At 33.3% G+C, this 16,444-nt stretch overlaps 2 protein-coding genes across 2 annotated transcripts; one reads left to right on the top strand and one right to left on the bottom strand.

The window, feature by feature from the left end:
* Window positions 1–6,792: 6,792 nt before the first annotated feature.
* Window positions 6,793–9,352, top strand: LOC143612384 (elongation factor 1-alpha). The gene is made up of 3 exons (XM_077086378.1): window positions 6,793–6,857; window positions 7,687–8,148; window positions 8,236–9,352. Exons 2-3 carry the CDS (start codon window positions 7,687–7,689, stop codon window positions 9,121–9,123), a joined length of 1,350 nt encoding a protein of 449 aa, XP_076942493.1. The 5' UTR covers window positions 6,793–6,857; the 3' UTR covers window positions 9,124–9,352.
* A 1,573-nt stretch (window positions 9,353–10,925) lies between these two features.
* Window positions 10,926–12,743, bottom strand: LOC143612380 (nuclear transcription factor Y subunit A-9-like). Its single transcript, XM_077086376.1, has 6 exons — window positions 12,635–12,743; window positions 12,080–12,269; window positions 11,907–11,986; window positions 11,733–11,801; window positions 11,491–11,649; window positions 10,926–11,419 (listed from the first exon to the last, which is right to left on the bottom strand). Exons 2-6 carry the CDS (start codon window positions 12,234–12,236, stop codon window positions 11,114–11,116), a joined length of 771 nt encoding a protein of 256 aa, XP_076942491.1. The 5' UTR covers window positions 12,237–12,269; window positions 12,635–12,743; the 3' UTR covers window positions 10,926–11,113.
* Between the last annotated feature and the right edge of the window lie 3,701 nt (window positions 12,744–16,444).

Below are 16,444 nucleotides of genomic sequence, written 5' to 3'. Positions count from 1 at the left end.
AAATGGGTCGGCTTGAAAATAAAGAATTGCTAGTTGTAGAATATTATTCTCGTCAGATTTAAACATAATAAAAAAAAGAAAATAAAAACGAATAAGAATAAGGGTTCGACCCATTTTGCTCCCTTTCGGCGAAGTAAATTAACCTAAGGTTAAGATAAATAAGCGTTTGATCCGGATTTTTCTTCCATTTAGCTGTCATAGACCGAGAGCGATATTTTCATTCCTTGTCTACTCTTTTCTTTAACAGTATTTTCTGTACCACAGCCATTAGGAATAGAGAATCTATTAGAGAATCCATATCAAAGAAAGGTCTAAGTGTTGGAATAGTTGTATCCATTTATATTTGATCTATTGTGGTTAGTAAGATCGGTAAATTAGGTGAAGGTAAGGAAAGAGAGGAATTCGAACCCTCGGTAAGCAAAAGCTTACATAGCAGTTCCAATGCTACACTTTCAACCACTCAGCCATCTCTCCTACATATGATTATGACCCCAAAACCGAAAATAGAGTGAATAATGAATCATTCATATTAGATTATTGGGTAGGTACAACCAATCAATTCTAACTAGAATCTAACTAGAAAGCGATAAAAATAGAAAATTTTTCATCATAATAAAAGCAGGATCTTTCCTTCTAGTCTGTGGGGATAAAGATAAAATTGTTTTATTACAAAAACTCAAAAAAAAATTCTATTTCTATTCATGTTTGCAAAAACAATGTTTTCTTCTTTTTCTAATTATCTATTTATAATATACCGACCGGATTAAATCAATAAATTAGAAAATTAGAATGAATTGACTGAGCGAAGGGTCTATATTTTATGATATCTTTAGATCATGATTCTATCTATTCATGATTCTATCTATTTAGACTATGATTCCATATCAGAAGAATTCTCAAATTGCCTTATAGGCCAGTTTTAGAGTTATAAAAAAACCTTATCCTATCTATTTATTCTATTAAAGATACAAATAGATAAAGAATTTTTTTATAGTTTATTGTTTTTTTATAATTGATTGTATAGTGTATACACGTAAATACACAACACAAAAAATGGACGGCTATTCTATTTTCATCATACAATGATTCTTTTTCTTCTTTGTATCATAATTCAATCAACTGAGGTTATTCTAAGCTGTAACTTCAATCAAATAAGAATAGTTTCTTTCATTGTTAGACTATTCCAGTAAAGTAAGGTGGAATCGAATCCGGGTCCCATATTGATTTCTTAGTTCTTATCAATTCTTTTTTGAATATTTAAATTTTTAAAATCGAATAGACGGACCATTTTTTTCTTTTTTTCATGAGAATGAATATGTTTTTATGTTATTTCGTACTGTAGAATTCTTTTCCTTGGGGGATCCTTTTCCCGCGAGAAGTAATGAGAACAATGATAGAATGGATTGCTACCTATGTCTAGATCGCGGATAAATGGAAATTTTATTGATAAAACCTTTTCAATTGTAGCCAATATCTTATTACGAATAATTCCGATAACTTCAGGAGAAAAAGAGGCATTTACCTATTACAGAGATGGTGCGATTTGATTTTTTTTATTACTCTCAGTCTTACGAGAAATACACACGATTCGTGATCGGTAAAAAAAGAAAATAAAAAAATCTACGCTTGTTGAAGGTAAAGTTTGGAAATAGAACAATTCCTTCTGTCGTGTAACCTCGATTAATGCAGCCTCAGATGCTATGTTTCAACTATCGATTCTAGTATTGAGTGAAAGGTTATACCTATGGTTCGGTATTACAGGTCAATCCTAGTCCACTAATACCAATAGGTAGCAGAGGGGAAGAAGCACTACACCTAGGAATCAACAACACTAAAACTTTGTTATAAAATATCCCTTTCTTTAGCAGGCTTGGGACTAAAAGAATGGTTGGGACAACAAACATCCATCTCATGTGTATTTTGGATACTCGTATAACCATCGAAGGCTGTTGAAGTGACTTATTTCTGGAAATTGGAAACGTTGAGAACAAAGAAATTGTTGGAGTTATCATTTCTCTCTAGTACCAATACGTTTGATATTAAGAAAAGATCTCTTGCACGAAGGTTGGCTAGAGATTTCTTGTAAAAACACTAGCCCTACTCAGTTCATAATGAGAAGTTTTTCATCTTCGTTATTTTATCATTATGCACATAAGGGAGGAGCCGTATGAGATGAAAATCTCATGTACGGTTCTGTAACGGAGATTCTTTGAATTGAATGACGACCGTAACGGATGGCAGCCCAATCCGATGGAAATTGTGCGGAAGCTTTACAGAATTATTATGAAGCTATGCGACTAGAAATTGATCCCTATGACCGAAGTTATATACTCTATAACATATGACTTATCCACACAAGTAACGGAGAACACACAAAAGCTTTGGAATATTATTTTCGAGCGCTCGAATGAAACCCATTCTTACCACAAGCTTTTAATAATATGGTCGTGATCTGTCATTACGTGCGACTATCTCCACTATAGAAAGAAAAAAGTAAAGAAAGATCAAATTCACTAGTAAATACTAGAAAAAAGGGCTTTCTACATAAGCATCGTCTAAAACAACGATTTTTATTAGCTGTAGAAAAGAAAGAAACTTCATAGAAGTTGAAATATGAAGAAATAGATATGGCTAGCTATTTTAGTCTATGGGTAAAGCATCTAATTGATAGAGTAAGCACCGTAAAGATCAATTAGCGAGGTTTTGGCCGATACAATAAGAACTGCTTACTTTATGGCATGATGTGAGACAAACGTTAGTAATCAACTTATGTAATAGAGTTGATCCACTAAGGTATTTAGCAGCGGTGTAGGATCAGATCCCAAAGATAGTAAGTCTTTCCTTTCGAAAGTCTTTTTCAAAAATTCTATATAATCTAAATTTCTATATGATATGAAACTGAGATAGTTACCTTTCAGAAAATTCTAATGATAGGCGAAATGTCTATGTTTTATTCTTCTGAATATGGGAGAAAAGATAAAACTAAAATAAACCGGATTAATCCAAACTTAATATTTAAGTTTGAAACTCATTTTATTAACTTCTTTTAGTTAACCCGAAAAAATTGGATAGATCTACGATAAATCTTATTCAGTTAGATACGGTAGATTCAAATGGGAGAATGGGATACAAAAAGAGTTGACTGGCGAGCCATATGAGGTAGGAAACTCTCAAGTACGGTTCTAAGGGAAGGAATTACCCCACCTATTCCGACCGGGGAGAACAGGCCATTCGCCAGGGGGATTCTGAAATTGCGGAGACTTGGTTCGACCAAGCCGCTGAGTATTGGAAACAGGCTATAGCACTTACTCCTGGTAATTATATTGAAGCTTATAATTGGTTGAAGATCACTAGACGTTTCGAATAGAATATCAGACCTTTTCTTTATTTTAGTTATGATTTAGATTGTTTTAGATCTTTTTTTATTTGTTATAATGAATTTTTTGTTGGCCCCATCAGTCGAATAAAATAGATCGTTCCTTTAAGAAGAATCAATAAAAGAATTTCTTTATATACCTTCTAAGCGTTCTATTTCGTATGGTATTTTGTAGGACTAAGGATACATGGATAGCTTACAAAATATATTTTTTCTTGTCGTTCTTTTTTCTATAAAAAAAGACTATTAAAACTAATCAAAAAGGCTTCGAATCACTGTGAATATATCAAAATTTCTTAGTAATAGCTAATGTCTGCTCGCGTGATTTGGAATCACTTCGAATCACTTCGAATTATTTGAACTTACAATCTAGAATCATATAAGTAGGTTCTCAATCTCAACCTTTAAACTCCTTACATTAGACAAGCGACCAAATATTTTACTTTTTTTCTATTTAATTGAGCATCATTTTTTTTCCAAGTCTACTTGTGACGGAATTCAACTGTTATAGTTGTTTTACACTTCAGACCTGATTAAAAAACATCCCGTAGGTTGAAACCCCAACAATCGGGTGAAACCGCCCTCTAACGTAGGCGTCAAGGCTTAAATCGACGATCTCTAACAAAAAAATCAACTGAGCTACCACAAAGCCAGAACGTCTGTTATACTAAGAGCATCCATAGCCCATTCCATACATTTTTCCCTATAATTTAGCTAAAAAACACAATTCCACAAATTTATCTATCATTTTTTTAAAATTCTTTCACATTCTATTCCCTATTCATATCCATAAATTAACTATTTATTATTTTTTTCTCTTTTGTCTTGTTATATAGTGAATGGTGATTGGAGGATATGTGATATATTATCCACTATTATAATAAACAAAAATGATGGTTGAACCACATTAACCCTAATTGGCCTAATATTTTGCCAAGTGGCACCCTATCTTTGAAAATTTAGGTCATAAATATTTATAATTAAATTAAAATAAAGAAATTAAAACCTTCCATATAGACAACTAAATGTATTCATTGATTTTTGAAATATTTCTTCTATGAAAACAAAATTTCATTATTAATTAATAATTAGTGATTTTCTTTAAGTTGTGTATCACTAATTACGTAGACAACTAGTAATCTAATATATTATACAGTAGCTATTAGTTACCATAAAATTTGTTTATTTCCATTAGTGATTGGTGATTTCCGTCAGCAATAACGAAAACTAAATTTCTTTGGTCTCCTTCATTCCCTAGCACTAAACACCTTTATTTGATAGTGTTCGTACTCACAAACACACATGAGGCGACTTTCATAGCTCTGCTCCTCCTCAATCAATTTACCTTATATACAACAAGTCCTACATCCAATTATGTATTTTATATTACGCATCATATTAATATTGTAATCTTCGCACTTTTAAGCATATGTGAATTACATGTATATCAACTAGGTGTCTTCTTGGTTGACTTTAAACCCATTAAACCGTCCAAACTTACCATCTTGAAATGAACTTCGCCTTTAAATCAATTGCTTATGTTTATATAATGTTATACATATATTATATACTTGGGTTACAAACATCATATTACACGTGGTTTTCATATAAAATTTACATGTACCTATTGGATGATAACATTTTTATATCTCCCCTAAAAAACATGCAGGAACTATTTCATTATCTAAATAAATATATAAAATAAAATTTAATTAGGCGTTAAATTAGAATATTAAAATGAAGTTGTTTTATAGGAAACGACGGTTCGTCACTGATACAATAAACATAAAGGTGGTACCCCATTAAAAGTTGTGTAAAATTATGACCAACGGTTTGGTTATGATTTTTATAATTATGGGTCGTATAAACCAAACCGGACTGTAGGAGGTGATTGGTCAATTTTAATTTTTTTCATGTTGTTTACGCTTTAAATTCATCGTTAATGCTATTTTTATACTTCTTCTACCATTCATATGATTCCTTTTTATAAATGTATTTGTTTTGTCAAATGATAAGACAATGTCTAAAAGATCAAAAGCTCATCTTATAAATTCGGAGAACGATGTTTCTAACAGGAGTTATACAACAAAGTATCATTCGTTTACATGCGTATAATTAAATTTTAGGGGATACGTATTTATTTTATATTACAACTAACATATACAGGCCCGTTGTCATATATTTCAAATGGTATTCCATTATTATTTAATTTAACTTGAATTTAATTTGAAATATAAAAAAAATTAATTTACTAAACACATTTGTTTTAGTTCCATCTAAATAGTTGTCTTTCTAACAATTTTAATATGAACGCCTATTCCGGTGCCGTCGAAAAAAGAAAACAATGAAAACTCGTCCTTAATATAATAAACAAAAATATAGTTATGCCACATGACACCTAATATGACAATCTTTGTGTCACTTGGCACCTCAAGGTTCAAAATAAAACTATATTCCATCTCATATTGCTCCAATGAGAAATCAAGAAGAAAACAAACATTTATAAAAGACAAGGTAGTGCATCCGACTTATTATTATTATCACTAGGCGGTGCATGAACTATTGTGTACATCTACTCAGTTCTAAAATTATTAATGTTATCTCGGTTGTTGTTTTCGGTTTGAAAGCTGGTTTGGGAACAACCAACCATTTTTTTATTTTTTTATTTATTTAGTTGGACATTATGGTCCAGTTTTTGAACATTCCTTTTATTTCAAATGGGTTAAAATATTAAATAAGTTGAATTTTATTTGTAACAAAAAAAAAATTTGGATATTTATGAATTTCCAAAATGTATATATATTTTTTCATATTGTTTAATATGTACCGTATAATACATATTTATATAAACAATTTAACACATTTTTTGTATTTCTTATAATGTCGTCAGTTGAATAAATTTATTAATTTATTCCAACCTGTGTTGCACAAGGGTACATAACCTAGTATGGTATGGATCAAAATTGAGTCTCTATATTTAGGGTTTTACTTTAGTTGCCATATAACTCATCCATATAATAGAAAATAGATTGGAGATGTGATTTTAATGGTTTTCTTAATATTTATCATAAATTATATGAGTTTAACAATTTTAGAGAATGAGTTAAAAATGCTCTAAATAACATCACGCTATCTAAACAAAAAAAAGAGTCTTACAAACAAAAAAAAGTATACTCAAATGACGTTTAACATAATTAAATACCAAATTCAATTTCTTTAATACAGTTGGTCAAAAGCTGAAATTAATGAACCTCAACAAGGCCAATACCGTAATTAACCAACAATATTAAAGCAAAAGAAACGAAGGAGGCTAGCTAGGGCATCCGAATATCAATTCCATCTTAGCCGTCCGATAACTTGATCCAACGGCTGATAGAAAACCCTAATCTTACATCTCACTTATAACCTCACTTCTTTTCTTCTTCTTCTTCTTCCATCTACTAGAAAACTCGCCTGCAGCAGCACCAGATATTTTGTTAAGGTCAGTCTTATTCTATAATCTGTTTATAGTCTTTATATGTTTAGATCTGTTATTGTATCGCTTTCGATTGTTATTGTATCGATGATGTGTGTGGCTTTGCGTTTTGAACAGTATTAATTAAACCTAGATCTACACTTTGTATTCGATTAGTTGTTAAGATAAGCTTATAAGTTGTAACAGTTTAAATTATTATGAATTTTATTAGATTATACCTTGATTTATACCTTTTGAGTTTTATGTTCGATTAATTTTTAAGCTCACTGATAATCTCTGTTTTAGGCTTTTATGAAACAAATAGTTATATTTTGTTATTTGTTTTATTATGTAGCTTATTTGCAACAGTTAATTTAATTACGAACAGTATTGGACTATTGGTTAGGTTTATTGTTTTTTGGTGTGTTATAAGGTTTGTAATAGATTAATTGTTAAGCTCAGTGAGTTGCTCTGTTTTTAGATTTTATAAAACATTTTTTTTTTGTTTTTTGTAATTTGTTTGCTATCTACTTGTTCTTAACTGTGATTTAGTAACAGTTAAATTGATTAAGAACAGTGTATTGGTTTAACCTTGATTAATGTTTTGTTTTAAGCTTTGTGTTTGATTAATTGTTAAGCTCAATGATAAGCTCTGATTTTAGGGTTTTGGAATACAATTAGTTTCATTTTATTACTAGTTTACTATTATTAGCTTTTCTGACTTGTGTTTTTATTCACTGTTAATTGTTAAGCTCAGAGATGAGCTATGGTTATAGTTTTTGAAAAATAAATAAATATTTTTTACCATAATTGTTTTCTAATTTGTAACATATTAACAGTTGATTTTGTGTTTTAGATGGGTAAGGAAAAGACTCACATTAGCATTGTTGTCATTGGACATGTCGACTCCGGCAAGTCCACCACAACTGGACACTTGATCTACAAGCTAGGTGGCATTGATAAGCGTGTCATTGAGCGGTTCGAGAAGGAGGCCGCTGAGATGAACAAAAGGTCATTCAAGTACGCATGGGTTCTTGACAAACTTAAGGCTGAACGTGAAAGAGGTATCACCATTGATATCGCGTTGTGGAAGTTCGAGACCACCAAGTACTACTGCACAGTTATCGATGCCCCTGGACATCGTGATTTCATCAAGAACATGATTACTGGTACCTCGCAGGCTGACTGTGCTGTTTTGATTATCGATTCTACCACTGGTGGTTTCGAGGCTGGTATTTCTAAGGATGGGCAGACCCGTGAGCATGCGCTTCTTGCTTTCACTCTTGGTGTCAAGCAAATGATTTGCTGCTGTAACAAGGTATAATCAGATTCAGTATTGTTCCAAGATTCATTATTTTTCAAGATTTTGTATAAAGTTTGCTAATTTTGTTGGATTAATATTTAGATGGATGCTACCACCCCGAAATACTCGAAGGCGAGGTATGATGAAATTGTCAAGGAGGTGTCTTCATACTTGAAGAAGGTGGGATACAACCCCGACAAAATCCCATTTGTGCCAATCTCTGGATTTGAAGGAGACAACATGATTGAGAGGTCTACCAACCTCGATTGGTACAAGGGTCCCACCCTTCTTGAAGCTCTTGACCAGATCAACGAGCCCAAGAGACCATCAGACAAGCCTCTCCGTCTCCCACTTCAGGACGTGTACAAGATCGGTGGTATTGGAACTGTGCCAGTGGGACGTGTTGAGACTGGTGTGATCAAGCCCGGTATGGTTGTTACTTTTGGACCATCAGGGTTGACCACTGAAGTTAAGTCTGTTGAGATGCACCACGAAGCTTTGCAAGAAGCTCTTCCTGGTGACAACGTTGGGTTCAATGTTAAGAATGTTGCTGTCAAGGATCTCAAGCGTGGGTATGTTGCATCAAACTCCAAGGATGATCCTGCCAAGGGTGCTGCTAGCTTCACCTCGCAGGTTATCATCATGAACCACCCTGGTCAGATCGGTAACGGTTATGCCCCTGTGCTTGATTGCCACACCTCCCACATTGCTGTCAAGTTCTCTGAGCTTTTGACCAAGATCGACAGACGGTCTGGTAAGGAGCTCGAGAAGGAGCCTAAGTTCTTGAAGAACGGAGACGCTGGGATGGTTAAGATGCTTCCAACCAAGCCCATGGTTGTCGAGACCTTTTCTGAGTACCCGCCTCTTGGAAGATTTGCTGTGAGGGACATGCGTCAAACGGTTGCTGTTGGTGTGATCAAGAGTGTTGAGAAGAAGGACCCAACTGGAGCTAAGGTTACCAAGGCTGCAGTGAAGAAGGGAGCTAAGTGAGGTGGCTGTGTTTTGGTTGTTTTATTTTCTGTGTTTGATTTACTAGTTTTGAACTGAGTTTTGGTATTTTGATCCTTGAAGCTTTCATGTTTGTGAAAGGTTTTTGGGTTGCAGACTTTTGTTGTGGTTAAATTTTTATAGTTGTCTACTGCAATGAGCTTGTAGTTGATGGGTGAACAAAACTTTTTTAAATCTGTTATGCTACTTCATTAATTTTCTTTTTCCTTAATTTGTGTTATGATTTGTGATGGCGATAATTTTTGTTCTGTTAGTTTTGTTAATCAAAAAACCAGACTAAAATCAAGTTTTTTTTTAAAACTACAAGAGAGTTTTTTTTTAAAACTACAAGAGATCAGGAGTATAGCCTGTCAAATGTTGCCCCGCCAATGGTGACCTCGTTAGGCTAAAGCCAGATAACTTGGCACATCAACTCGGCTCAGACTTGAAGCTATTCGATCCATCTTGTAAGCAGCTCGCATCCAATTCGACAAGGCACACACTAAATAATACATGATCAGGAGTAAGACGATCAGAGCTAGAAGTGTATCAAAACTAGCATGAAAGGACTACTAAACATGATCATAATCTTCAAAAGCATACAACATATTCATACGAACTGATTTTAAGTTATTTTTGAGCAAGAGACTCGTTTAAGTTTCAAACGAGTCACGAGCCAGAGAGCTATTTGAACGAACCGATTATAGATTACACTGGAAAAATCTTATAAAATATATGCCTGAGGAAACAATACCTTTAACTGAAATAAATCAAATCCTCATGATAACAGTATCCTTTTAACAGAAAGTTAAACAACAATATCCTTTTGGTACACTCATTTTGAAACCGATTTTTCTTCCATTGAGACTTGAGAGTACACAAAATTCAGTTCATTTTACAATTACTATTTGTCAGGATGTCAAATACTTTGGTTTATGTTTAAATCATCTGTTTCAAAAGTTACACTTTCACTCCTAAAAGTTAACACTTCCAAAAAATTGTCAAAAGTTTGAGGCCTAACTTCCCATCAGGGTTTGCGAGTTACAGAGGCATATTAAACTACCTGAAAAGTTGAGCAAAAGGTTCCTCTTCTAAGTGGCAAACTGTAACGAGCAGCTCGTCAATGCTCAACTGTGATGGTCTAGACGAAAGCATATATATTAACAATAAGATAAGATACCATGAACATGAAAGAAGGCAAAGTTCTATTGTGGTCAACATTTCCTATCACAAGAAAGAGGCCGATACAATTTTATCTACCAACTGATGTGCAAGATTAATTGAGTTCCACAACTTCTTTTAAGGATTTCTTGAACAGGCGTAGTATCATCAAGTTACAACTATAGGTACCAAAGAATTGCCACATAAAATAACCAATAAGTAGGTAAACTCAGTAAACATGGCATCTAATCTTCTGATGTTAGCAGTTTTATTGACTCAGCAGGCTCATCCTAGCCCCACACAATGAGACCAGGCCAAATGATTAATCATTTCAACAAGGGGTTTTCTAAGAACCCCCCCCCCCCCCCAATACGCCCCGTATCTATACGGGAGGCATATACACGCCAACCTATATGCCCCATATAGGGGGTGTCCCTAGTAGAACCCTTTCCATAACTTTCAAATACAACCAAATCTCCCAACATGAATAATATATACCAAAAAAAACAGCAACTTTCAACCACCACAACCTTGCACATGTGTGATGTGCTGGAACACTGTATGCCCCAGTGTTTAAACAATACACATGAGCAAATTTCTTAATAAGCAGTTACTCACTTCCAAATACCAAACACGCAGAAGAATTAAAAAGCACAAATCCATCCATTTCTGTATAACCACAAAACAAACTTTGTACATAACACATTTTGTCAAAACAAAACCTTAAAAAGTAGAAACACATGAGCCAAGAATGATTTGCCGGCCAACCTTCTACAAGGTGACACCTTTAGAAAACACGGATAGACAATGAGAGGATCTTAAATATCCGACATCACTTCATGGCAACAGCCCTGTGTGAAGCTTGGTTTGATGACATACTAATCCAAGAACCCCCATTTTCACGATATGTATGAGCATTCAACGAATTTACCAATCCGCCCCTTGGTGCTTCCAAACTTTCATCAGATTCAGATTGCACACGCTTTGAATTCACTGACTGGGATGAGGATATGACGGAACCTGAACCCGACCCTGTTGTGTTCTTTAATGATTCCACTTCTGTCTTCTTCACAAAACGACCACCGGTACCCCTAACCCTTCTCATTGCATGTTGGTGGCGTGACTCGTGAAGATACGGCTGTAAAACAATACAAGTCACGTTACTGTTTATCATAAAACATATAATATGTAAATAAAATAATAACGGACCTTTCTGTCTTTGATAAGTTTCCTTTCGAGCTCTGCTTTTGCACGCGATTGCCTTCGCCTTAGTATCGCGTGGTATTGTTTTGCGTTTACATAGACAGGCTCTTGTTCCATCTCGATTGGCAAAGGCATTCTTGGTATATCAAAATACTGAGGTTGAACCTACAAAACACAATCACTAATTTAATTAGTAATATGCATGCATACACACACAAAAATACATATTAGAAATTATGAGATCTTACCATAGGTTGACCATAAGCTGCCATCATTCCAGCATAATATGGATCACCATAAGGATTTGGAGCACAGGCCTGTAAAAGGTGTAAAAGTTAATACAAAAGCCACAAACTTTGAAGATGTTTATATAATCTGAATGAAATACAACAATATTCATACAAAAGGTAAAATAAGCTTACCATACTGTGACCAACAAGTTCGAGTGGTGCTCCATTACTTGGAAGCATATTTGGTACTCCCTGCTGCAAATAACTTTTATCTAAACTCAAAAATTGAATATTATGATCAGTAACACTAACATATATATAAAACCATATAACAATCAACAAATATCAAAACAAAAACAAAGTACCTGAATGAAAAGATGAAGCATTTTGTGTTTCTTTGCTAGCATCATCTTCTTCCTCCTCACTTAAACTTAAATCCTCACCAGACTTTGACTCCCTGTCCAGTGATTGTTCCGGAGGAGACGAATCGGCTGAATTCGTCCGCATCGCAGCAGATGACATGAACTTACTTAAGCAATGCAGTTACAGCAAAATCTATCAGTAACACATCAGAAAATAATCAGCTTAATTAAATCTATGCATATTATTTGCAAATGCATAGAAAAGCCCTAATTATCACTCTATTGAACCACAAACCCTAATTAACTTAACAACCAATCCAACTGTCCAATAAAACCACATGCATATAAAATATATCATGCATCTATCTATTCAATTTTAGGTCAAAATCAAGCAACTTGAATCCAAATCCATAAATCGAATGCGATGTGCCTCAAAATAATCAAAAGTACCAAATTGGATCCAGAAATCGACTGAATTACAATTCATACAACAAATTGAACAATGAAACGAGCGATAAGAGTAATAAGATTGAACAAACATATGCGAATAAGAGAAACTTACGAGTATTGATTGATTGAGAACGGAAAGTAAGAAAAAGAAACCCTAATTAAGAGGCGATGAATCAGAGAGAATTGAGGTGTAAATCTAAATAATAGTTTTAGTTTTAAAGAGACAGAGAGAGAGAAAGAAGATGGGTTTATATATATATTTGAAAACTGGACTTGAGTCACCGCACAGACACATATGAAGCCCACGACTTGTATTATATTCGGACGCGTGTTAAACATCCCCTATTTTCCCATTAATTTTCTTCCACTAAAATATTATACCCTACTTTAAAATTTTCTTCCAAAATACAACAAATTATTATATTGCGAATCGACATAGTTTGATTAGTATCGACAATACCAACACAAATTGGTAAACATGAATTATTAAGCAAATTTTTTTCCATATTTTAAAGGCGTGGTATCGAACGTTAAAACATGGATATAAAACATGTGATAATTGGATAATTTTAAATCATGAAAAAAGTTTCGGTTATTTTAAAGACCAACTATAACAAATACGTAAACAGAGTTTAATAAAACATGGAAATCCGACAATTGGCAAGTTTAAGGTTTAGAAATACAATTTGTTAAATATTATAATTAGTTGAATCAAAAGTTAAAATAAACGGAATAAAAATCATCTGATAGTGTACCGACCTCTACTGGATTTTTATAAAACATATATAAATATCAAATAATAAACTAAAACTTAAGTAATAAAAAATTATAACACAATATATGTAAATGTAGTGGAGTAAAAAATAAAAAATAAAAATAAAATAAAATATGAATAGTAAATTAAATACTGATCATGTGAGGGATAAGAAATCCTCTTTCTAATTAATATATATATATATATTAATTATCATGTTTGACAGTTAAAGATATAAATATTTTATTTGTTAGCTTTTCTTTACTTGGGGTTCAAAACAAAGATAAAATGAAGAAAATACATTATATTATAACGCAATTTTAGATGTATACAGAGGAGGGAAAGCCGTGTACAATAAAAAATTGAATATTTACGATTATTTTTGAACATGAGTTGCTGAATATTTGTACATTTTACAAAGACAAAAAAAAAGTAAGTTTATCAAAGTTTACGGATTGTTAAGTAACTTTGGTAAAGTAAAGAGGTATTAATAGAAGGTTTTTGTTTTATTTATAGAAAGAACTTCAAGTCAGCTTCAGCAATAACCGAACCTGCGTCCCATTGGGTGTAAACCACATGACTTTCCACCATGTCACTTGTGTTTCCTTTTTTTTAACCGCCAACTAAGTAACGCCGGATATTCGTACGCGCCCCCATTGGCTAAAGGTAGCCCGAGCCGGCCACTACTCCGGACGGACGGAGCCCCTAGCAGTCCACCTGTTGAGGGATTCACCGGATAAAACCCGACCCTCACGCCCGCCAAATGGCACGACAGCGAGGAGCCGGTAAAACCGGGTGAGATCAGTACTCGAACCCTGGCAAGACAGGGCCATCCCTTATATCTCCCATATAAGTTGATAGTAGTGAGGTTTGATCCCCCTACCTCTCACTTGTAAAGTGAATGCTCTACCATTAAACCACAACCAAGCTACTTGTGTTTCCTGGTTTAACATCTTCTTTTGTGTGCATACATATTAAATTAAAGATAAAAAAACAAAACAATAGAAAGAACTTAGTAGATGCTACATGACATTTATCGGTTGGGTGTCGTCAAGCTCCACCAGTCAAAGATACCTACTATTCATTGCAATTTTTTATATGTAGAGAGATGGTAAATTTGAATTAATTAAGTAGCCTAAGTTTTTCATTAAATTACATATTTGGTAACTTAGTTAGAATAAGCTCATTTTTTTAAAGTCTAAAACGGATTTAAACATCGAGGTTCTTTTAAATTTTAATAGTTTTACTTTTCTTAGAATTTCAATACGTAGTAATATGATGCACGAATATTTTGACTTTGTATATAGCTTTTAAAAATAGCAGATTCACACAATTGCAACAGAAAATCTGAGAGGTTGATAGTTGAAACTTGAAAGAGAGGTGACTAGATAGAAGAATAGAATAGAAATAGAACATGGTCAATTCTTAAAAATGTTGGGAACATTTAAATACAAGTCCCAGCTTCAACTTTTTTTTAGTTGGCTAGCTTGTTTCTTAGGGGAAAAGGTACTTATGGGTACTACCCATGAATTATCTAATCCTGTATTGTAATTTCATTTCTACACTCATGTACCCGCAAATCATAAAATCACTTGCGACACTTACCCACAAGTATTCTATAACTTTTTGTTTATATTTTAGTTCTCTAAGTACTATAAATGCCAAAAATGAATCAATTTCATGACAAACCTCTGCCATGAAATGAGGCCATGTACCTTATCCATATGAGGTGGCGACGGTGTTGCCATGTTGGTTAAAAGCCATATACCTTATCCATTTCCTCGCCTATTTAAAGGCCGCCTCTTTGGAGGGTTTAATTAGCACAATAGTCGTCCCATACCTTTTGGCTATCTTGGTAGTGGTATGGTTATAGCGTTTATTACCATTTTCATTGTTGCACTATTTTGTACCATATATCATCTCCTTGTTACTATTGATTTGTGTATTGTCTAGATTTTCTATTCTTCTTCTATTTCTTGCATTTTTCGGTTAAGCATCTGTATTTTTTTTACTCTTGTTCGACACTTTGGGGTTTTTTAGTTTTGAATTGGAAATAAAATAATACCATTTTTGACACACACTTAACTTTTGAATCCTTTCATTCACAATCAATGAATCTAAACACATTGGTTGTATATAAGGCCGAGCAATCCTTATAAACCCAAAATTTCTCTTGCTTACGGCCATTAATGGGATTTTTATATAGCGTTTCAAATGATTATTTGTATTTTGTCCAATTCCAACGACATTGAAACTTCATAATTCGGCCAATTGTTAAGTTCCATTAGGCCAGTTGTTACCCAATGCCAACGAAAATAGAAACTTCACATTGAATTAATTCTTTTATACAAACATCAAGTACACAAATAGCTAGACAAATTTATTGATATCAACTATAGTGACGGGTCTGACATGGTGGCATGAACTCTACAGTTATATTCGCACATGGAACTTGCTGAAATTAGTATGCACTTTATGTTTGTAACTTTTATTTGATTAGGTTTTATACGGTTTATACATGTACAAATTCTCGCCGTAACACAAGAGAAAACTCCCTTAGTTAAAAATTTTGAAATTGGAATAACCTATTTTTGATCAAGTTGAGGAACCAAAACCTAAAGTTCGTTCGATTAACTTAAGAACCCAAATGACACAATTAGAAACAATTTAATGGAATTTTTACAATTGTTAATTCAAAGGCTCAAAACCGAACTTGAAGTTCACGAACACTTTTTCTAATTTCAATAATTTCGTCTCCTACTTTACAATTGACCATCATTCCTATTTACAAAATACACGCACTTGTCAACCAGAATACTAATTAGGAACCTAATTAATCCTATTAATATTAAAAAAAAATCAACATTAATTTAAATGACCCTAGTTAACAACCTTCAAAATAAGTTAATAAGTCATAATGTTGACTTATTTTAATAAGTCAACATTTAAATTAATGTTGATTTTTTTAATATTAATAAGATTAATTAGGTTCCTAATTAGTATTCTGGTTGACAATTTTGGAAAAGTTAAAAACAGGTAAAATAAAGAATCCCAAACAACCTTTAATTTGAAAGGGATCTCGACTTATTTTCCACCTTGGCGTCACTTTGACCCGTCTCCATGGGACATGGTTTGCTTTCAAGATGCAATTGCATCATACACTC

Source organism: Bidens hawaiensis, unplaced genomic scaffold, assembly GCF_021521415.1.
Source record: "Bidens hawaiensis isolate Kalapana, Puna unplaced genomic scaffold, B.hawaiensis_p1.1 tig00034576_1, whole genome shotgun sequence".
Lineage (NCBI taxonomy): Eukaryota > Viridiplantae > Streptophyta > Magnoliopsida > Asterales > Asteraceae > Bidens > Bidens hawaiensis.
This window is presented reverse-complemented; position numbering and strand designations above follow the sequence as displayed.

What these genes read in the sequence shown, in the direction of transcription:
- LOC143612380 (XM_077086376.1), bottom strand. Translation starts at nt 12,236, where the DNA reads ATGTCATCTGCTGCGATGCGGACGAATTCAGCCGATTCGTCTCCTCCG. An exon ending in AACTTGTTGGTCACAGTATG is followed by an intron (nt 11,802 to 11,906) that starts GTAAGCTTATTT and finishes CACCTTTTACAG; the next exon opens with GCCTGTGCTCCAAATCCTTA. An exon ending in CAGCTTATGGTCAACCTATG is followed by an intron (nt 11,650 to 11,732) that starts GTAAGATCTCAT and finishes TGTGTTTTGTAG; the next exon opens with GTTCAACCTCAGTATTTTGA.
- LOC143612384 (XM_077086378.1), top strand. Translation starts at nt 7,687, where the DNA reads ATGGGTAAGGAAAAGACTCACATTAGCATTGTTGTCATTGGACATGTC. An exon ending in TGATTTGCTGCTGTAACAAG is followed by an intron (nt 8,149 to 8,235) that starts GTATAATCAGAT and finishes ATTAATATTTAG; the next exon opens with ATGGATGCTACCACCCCGAA.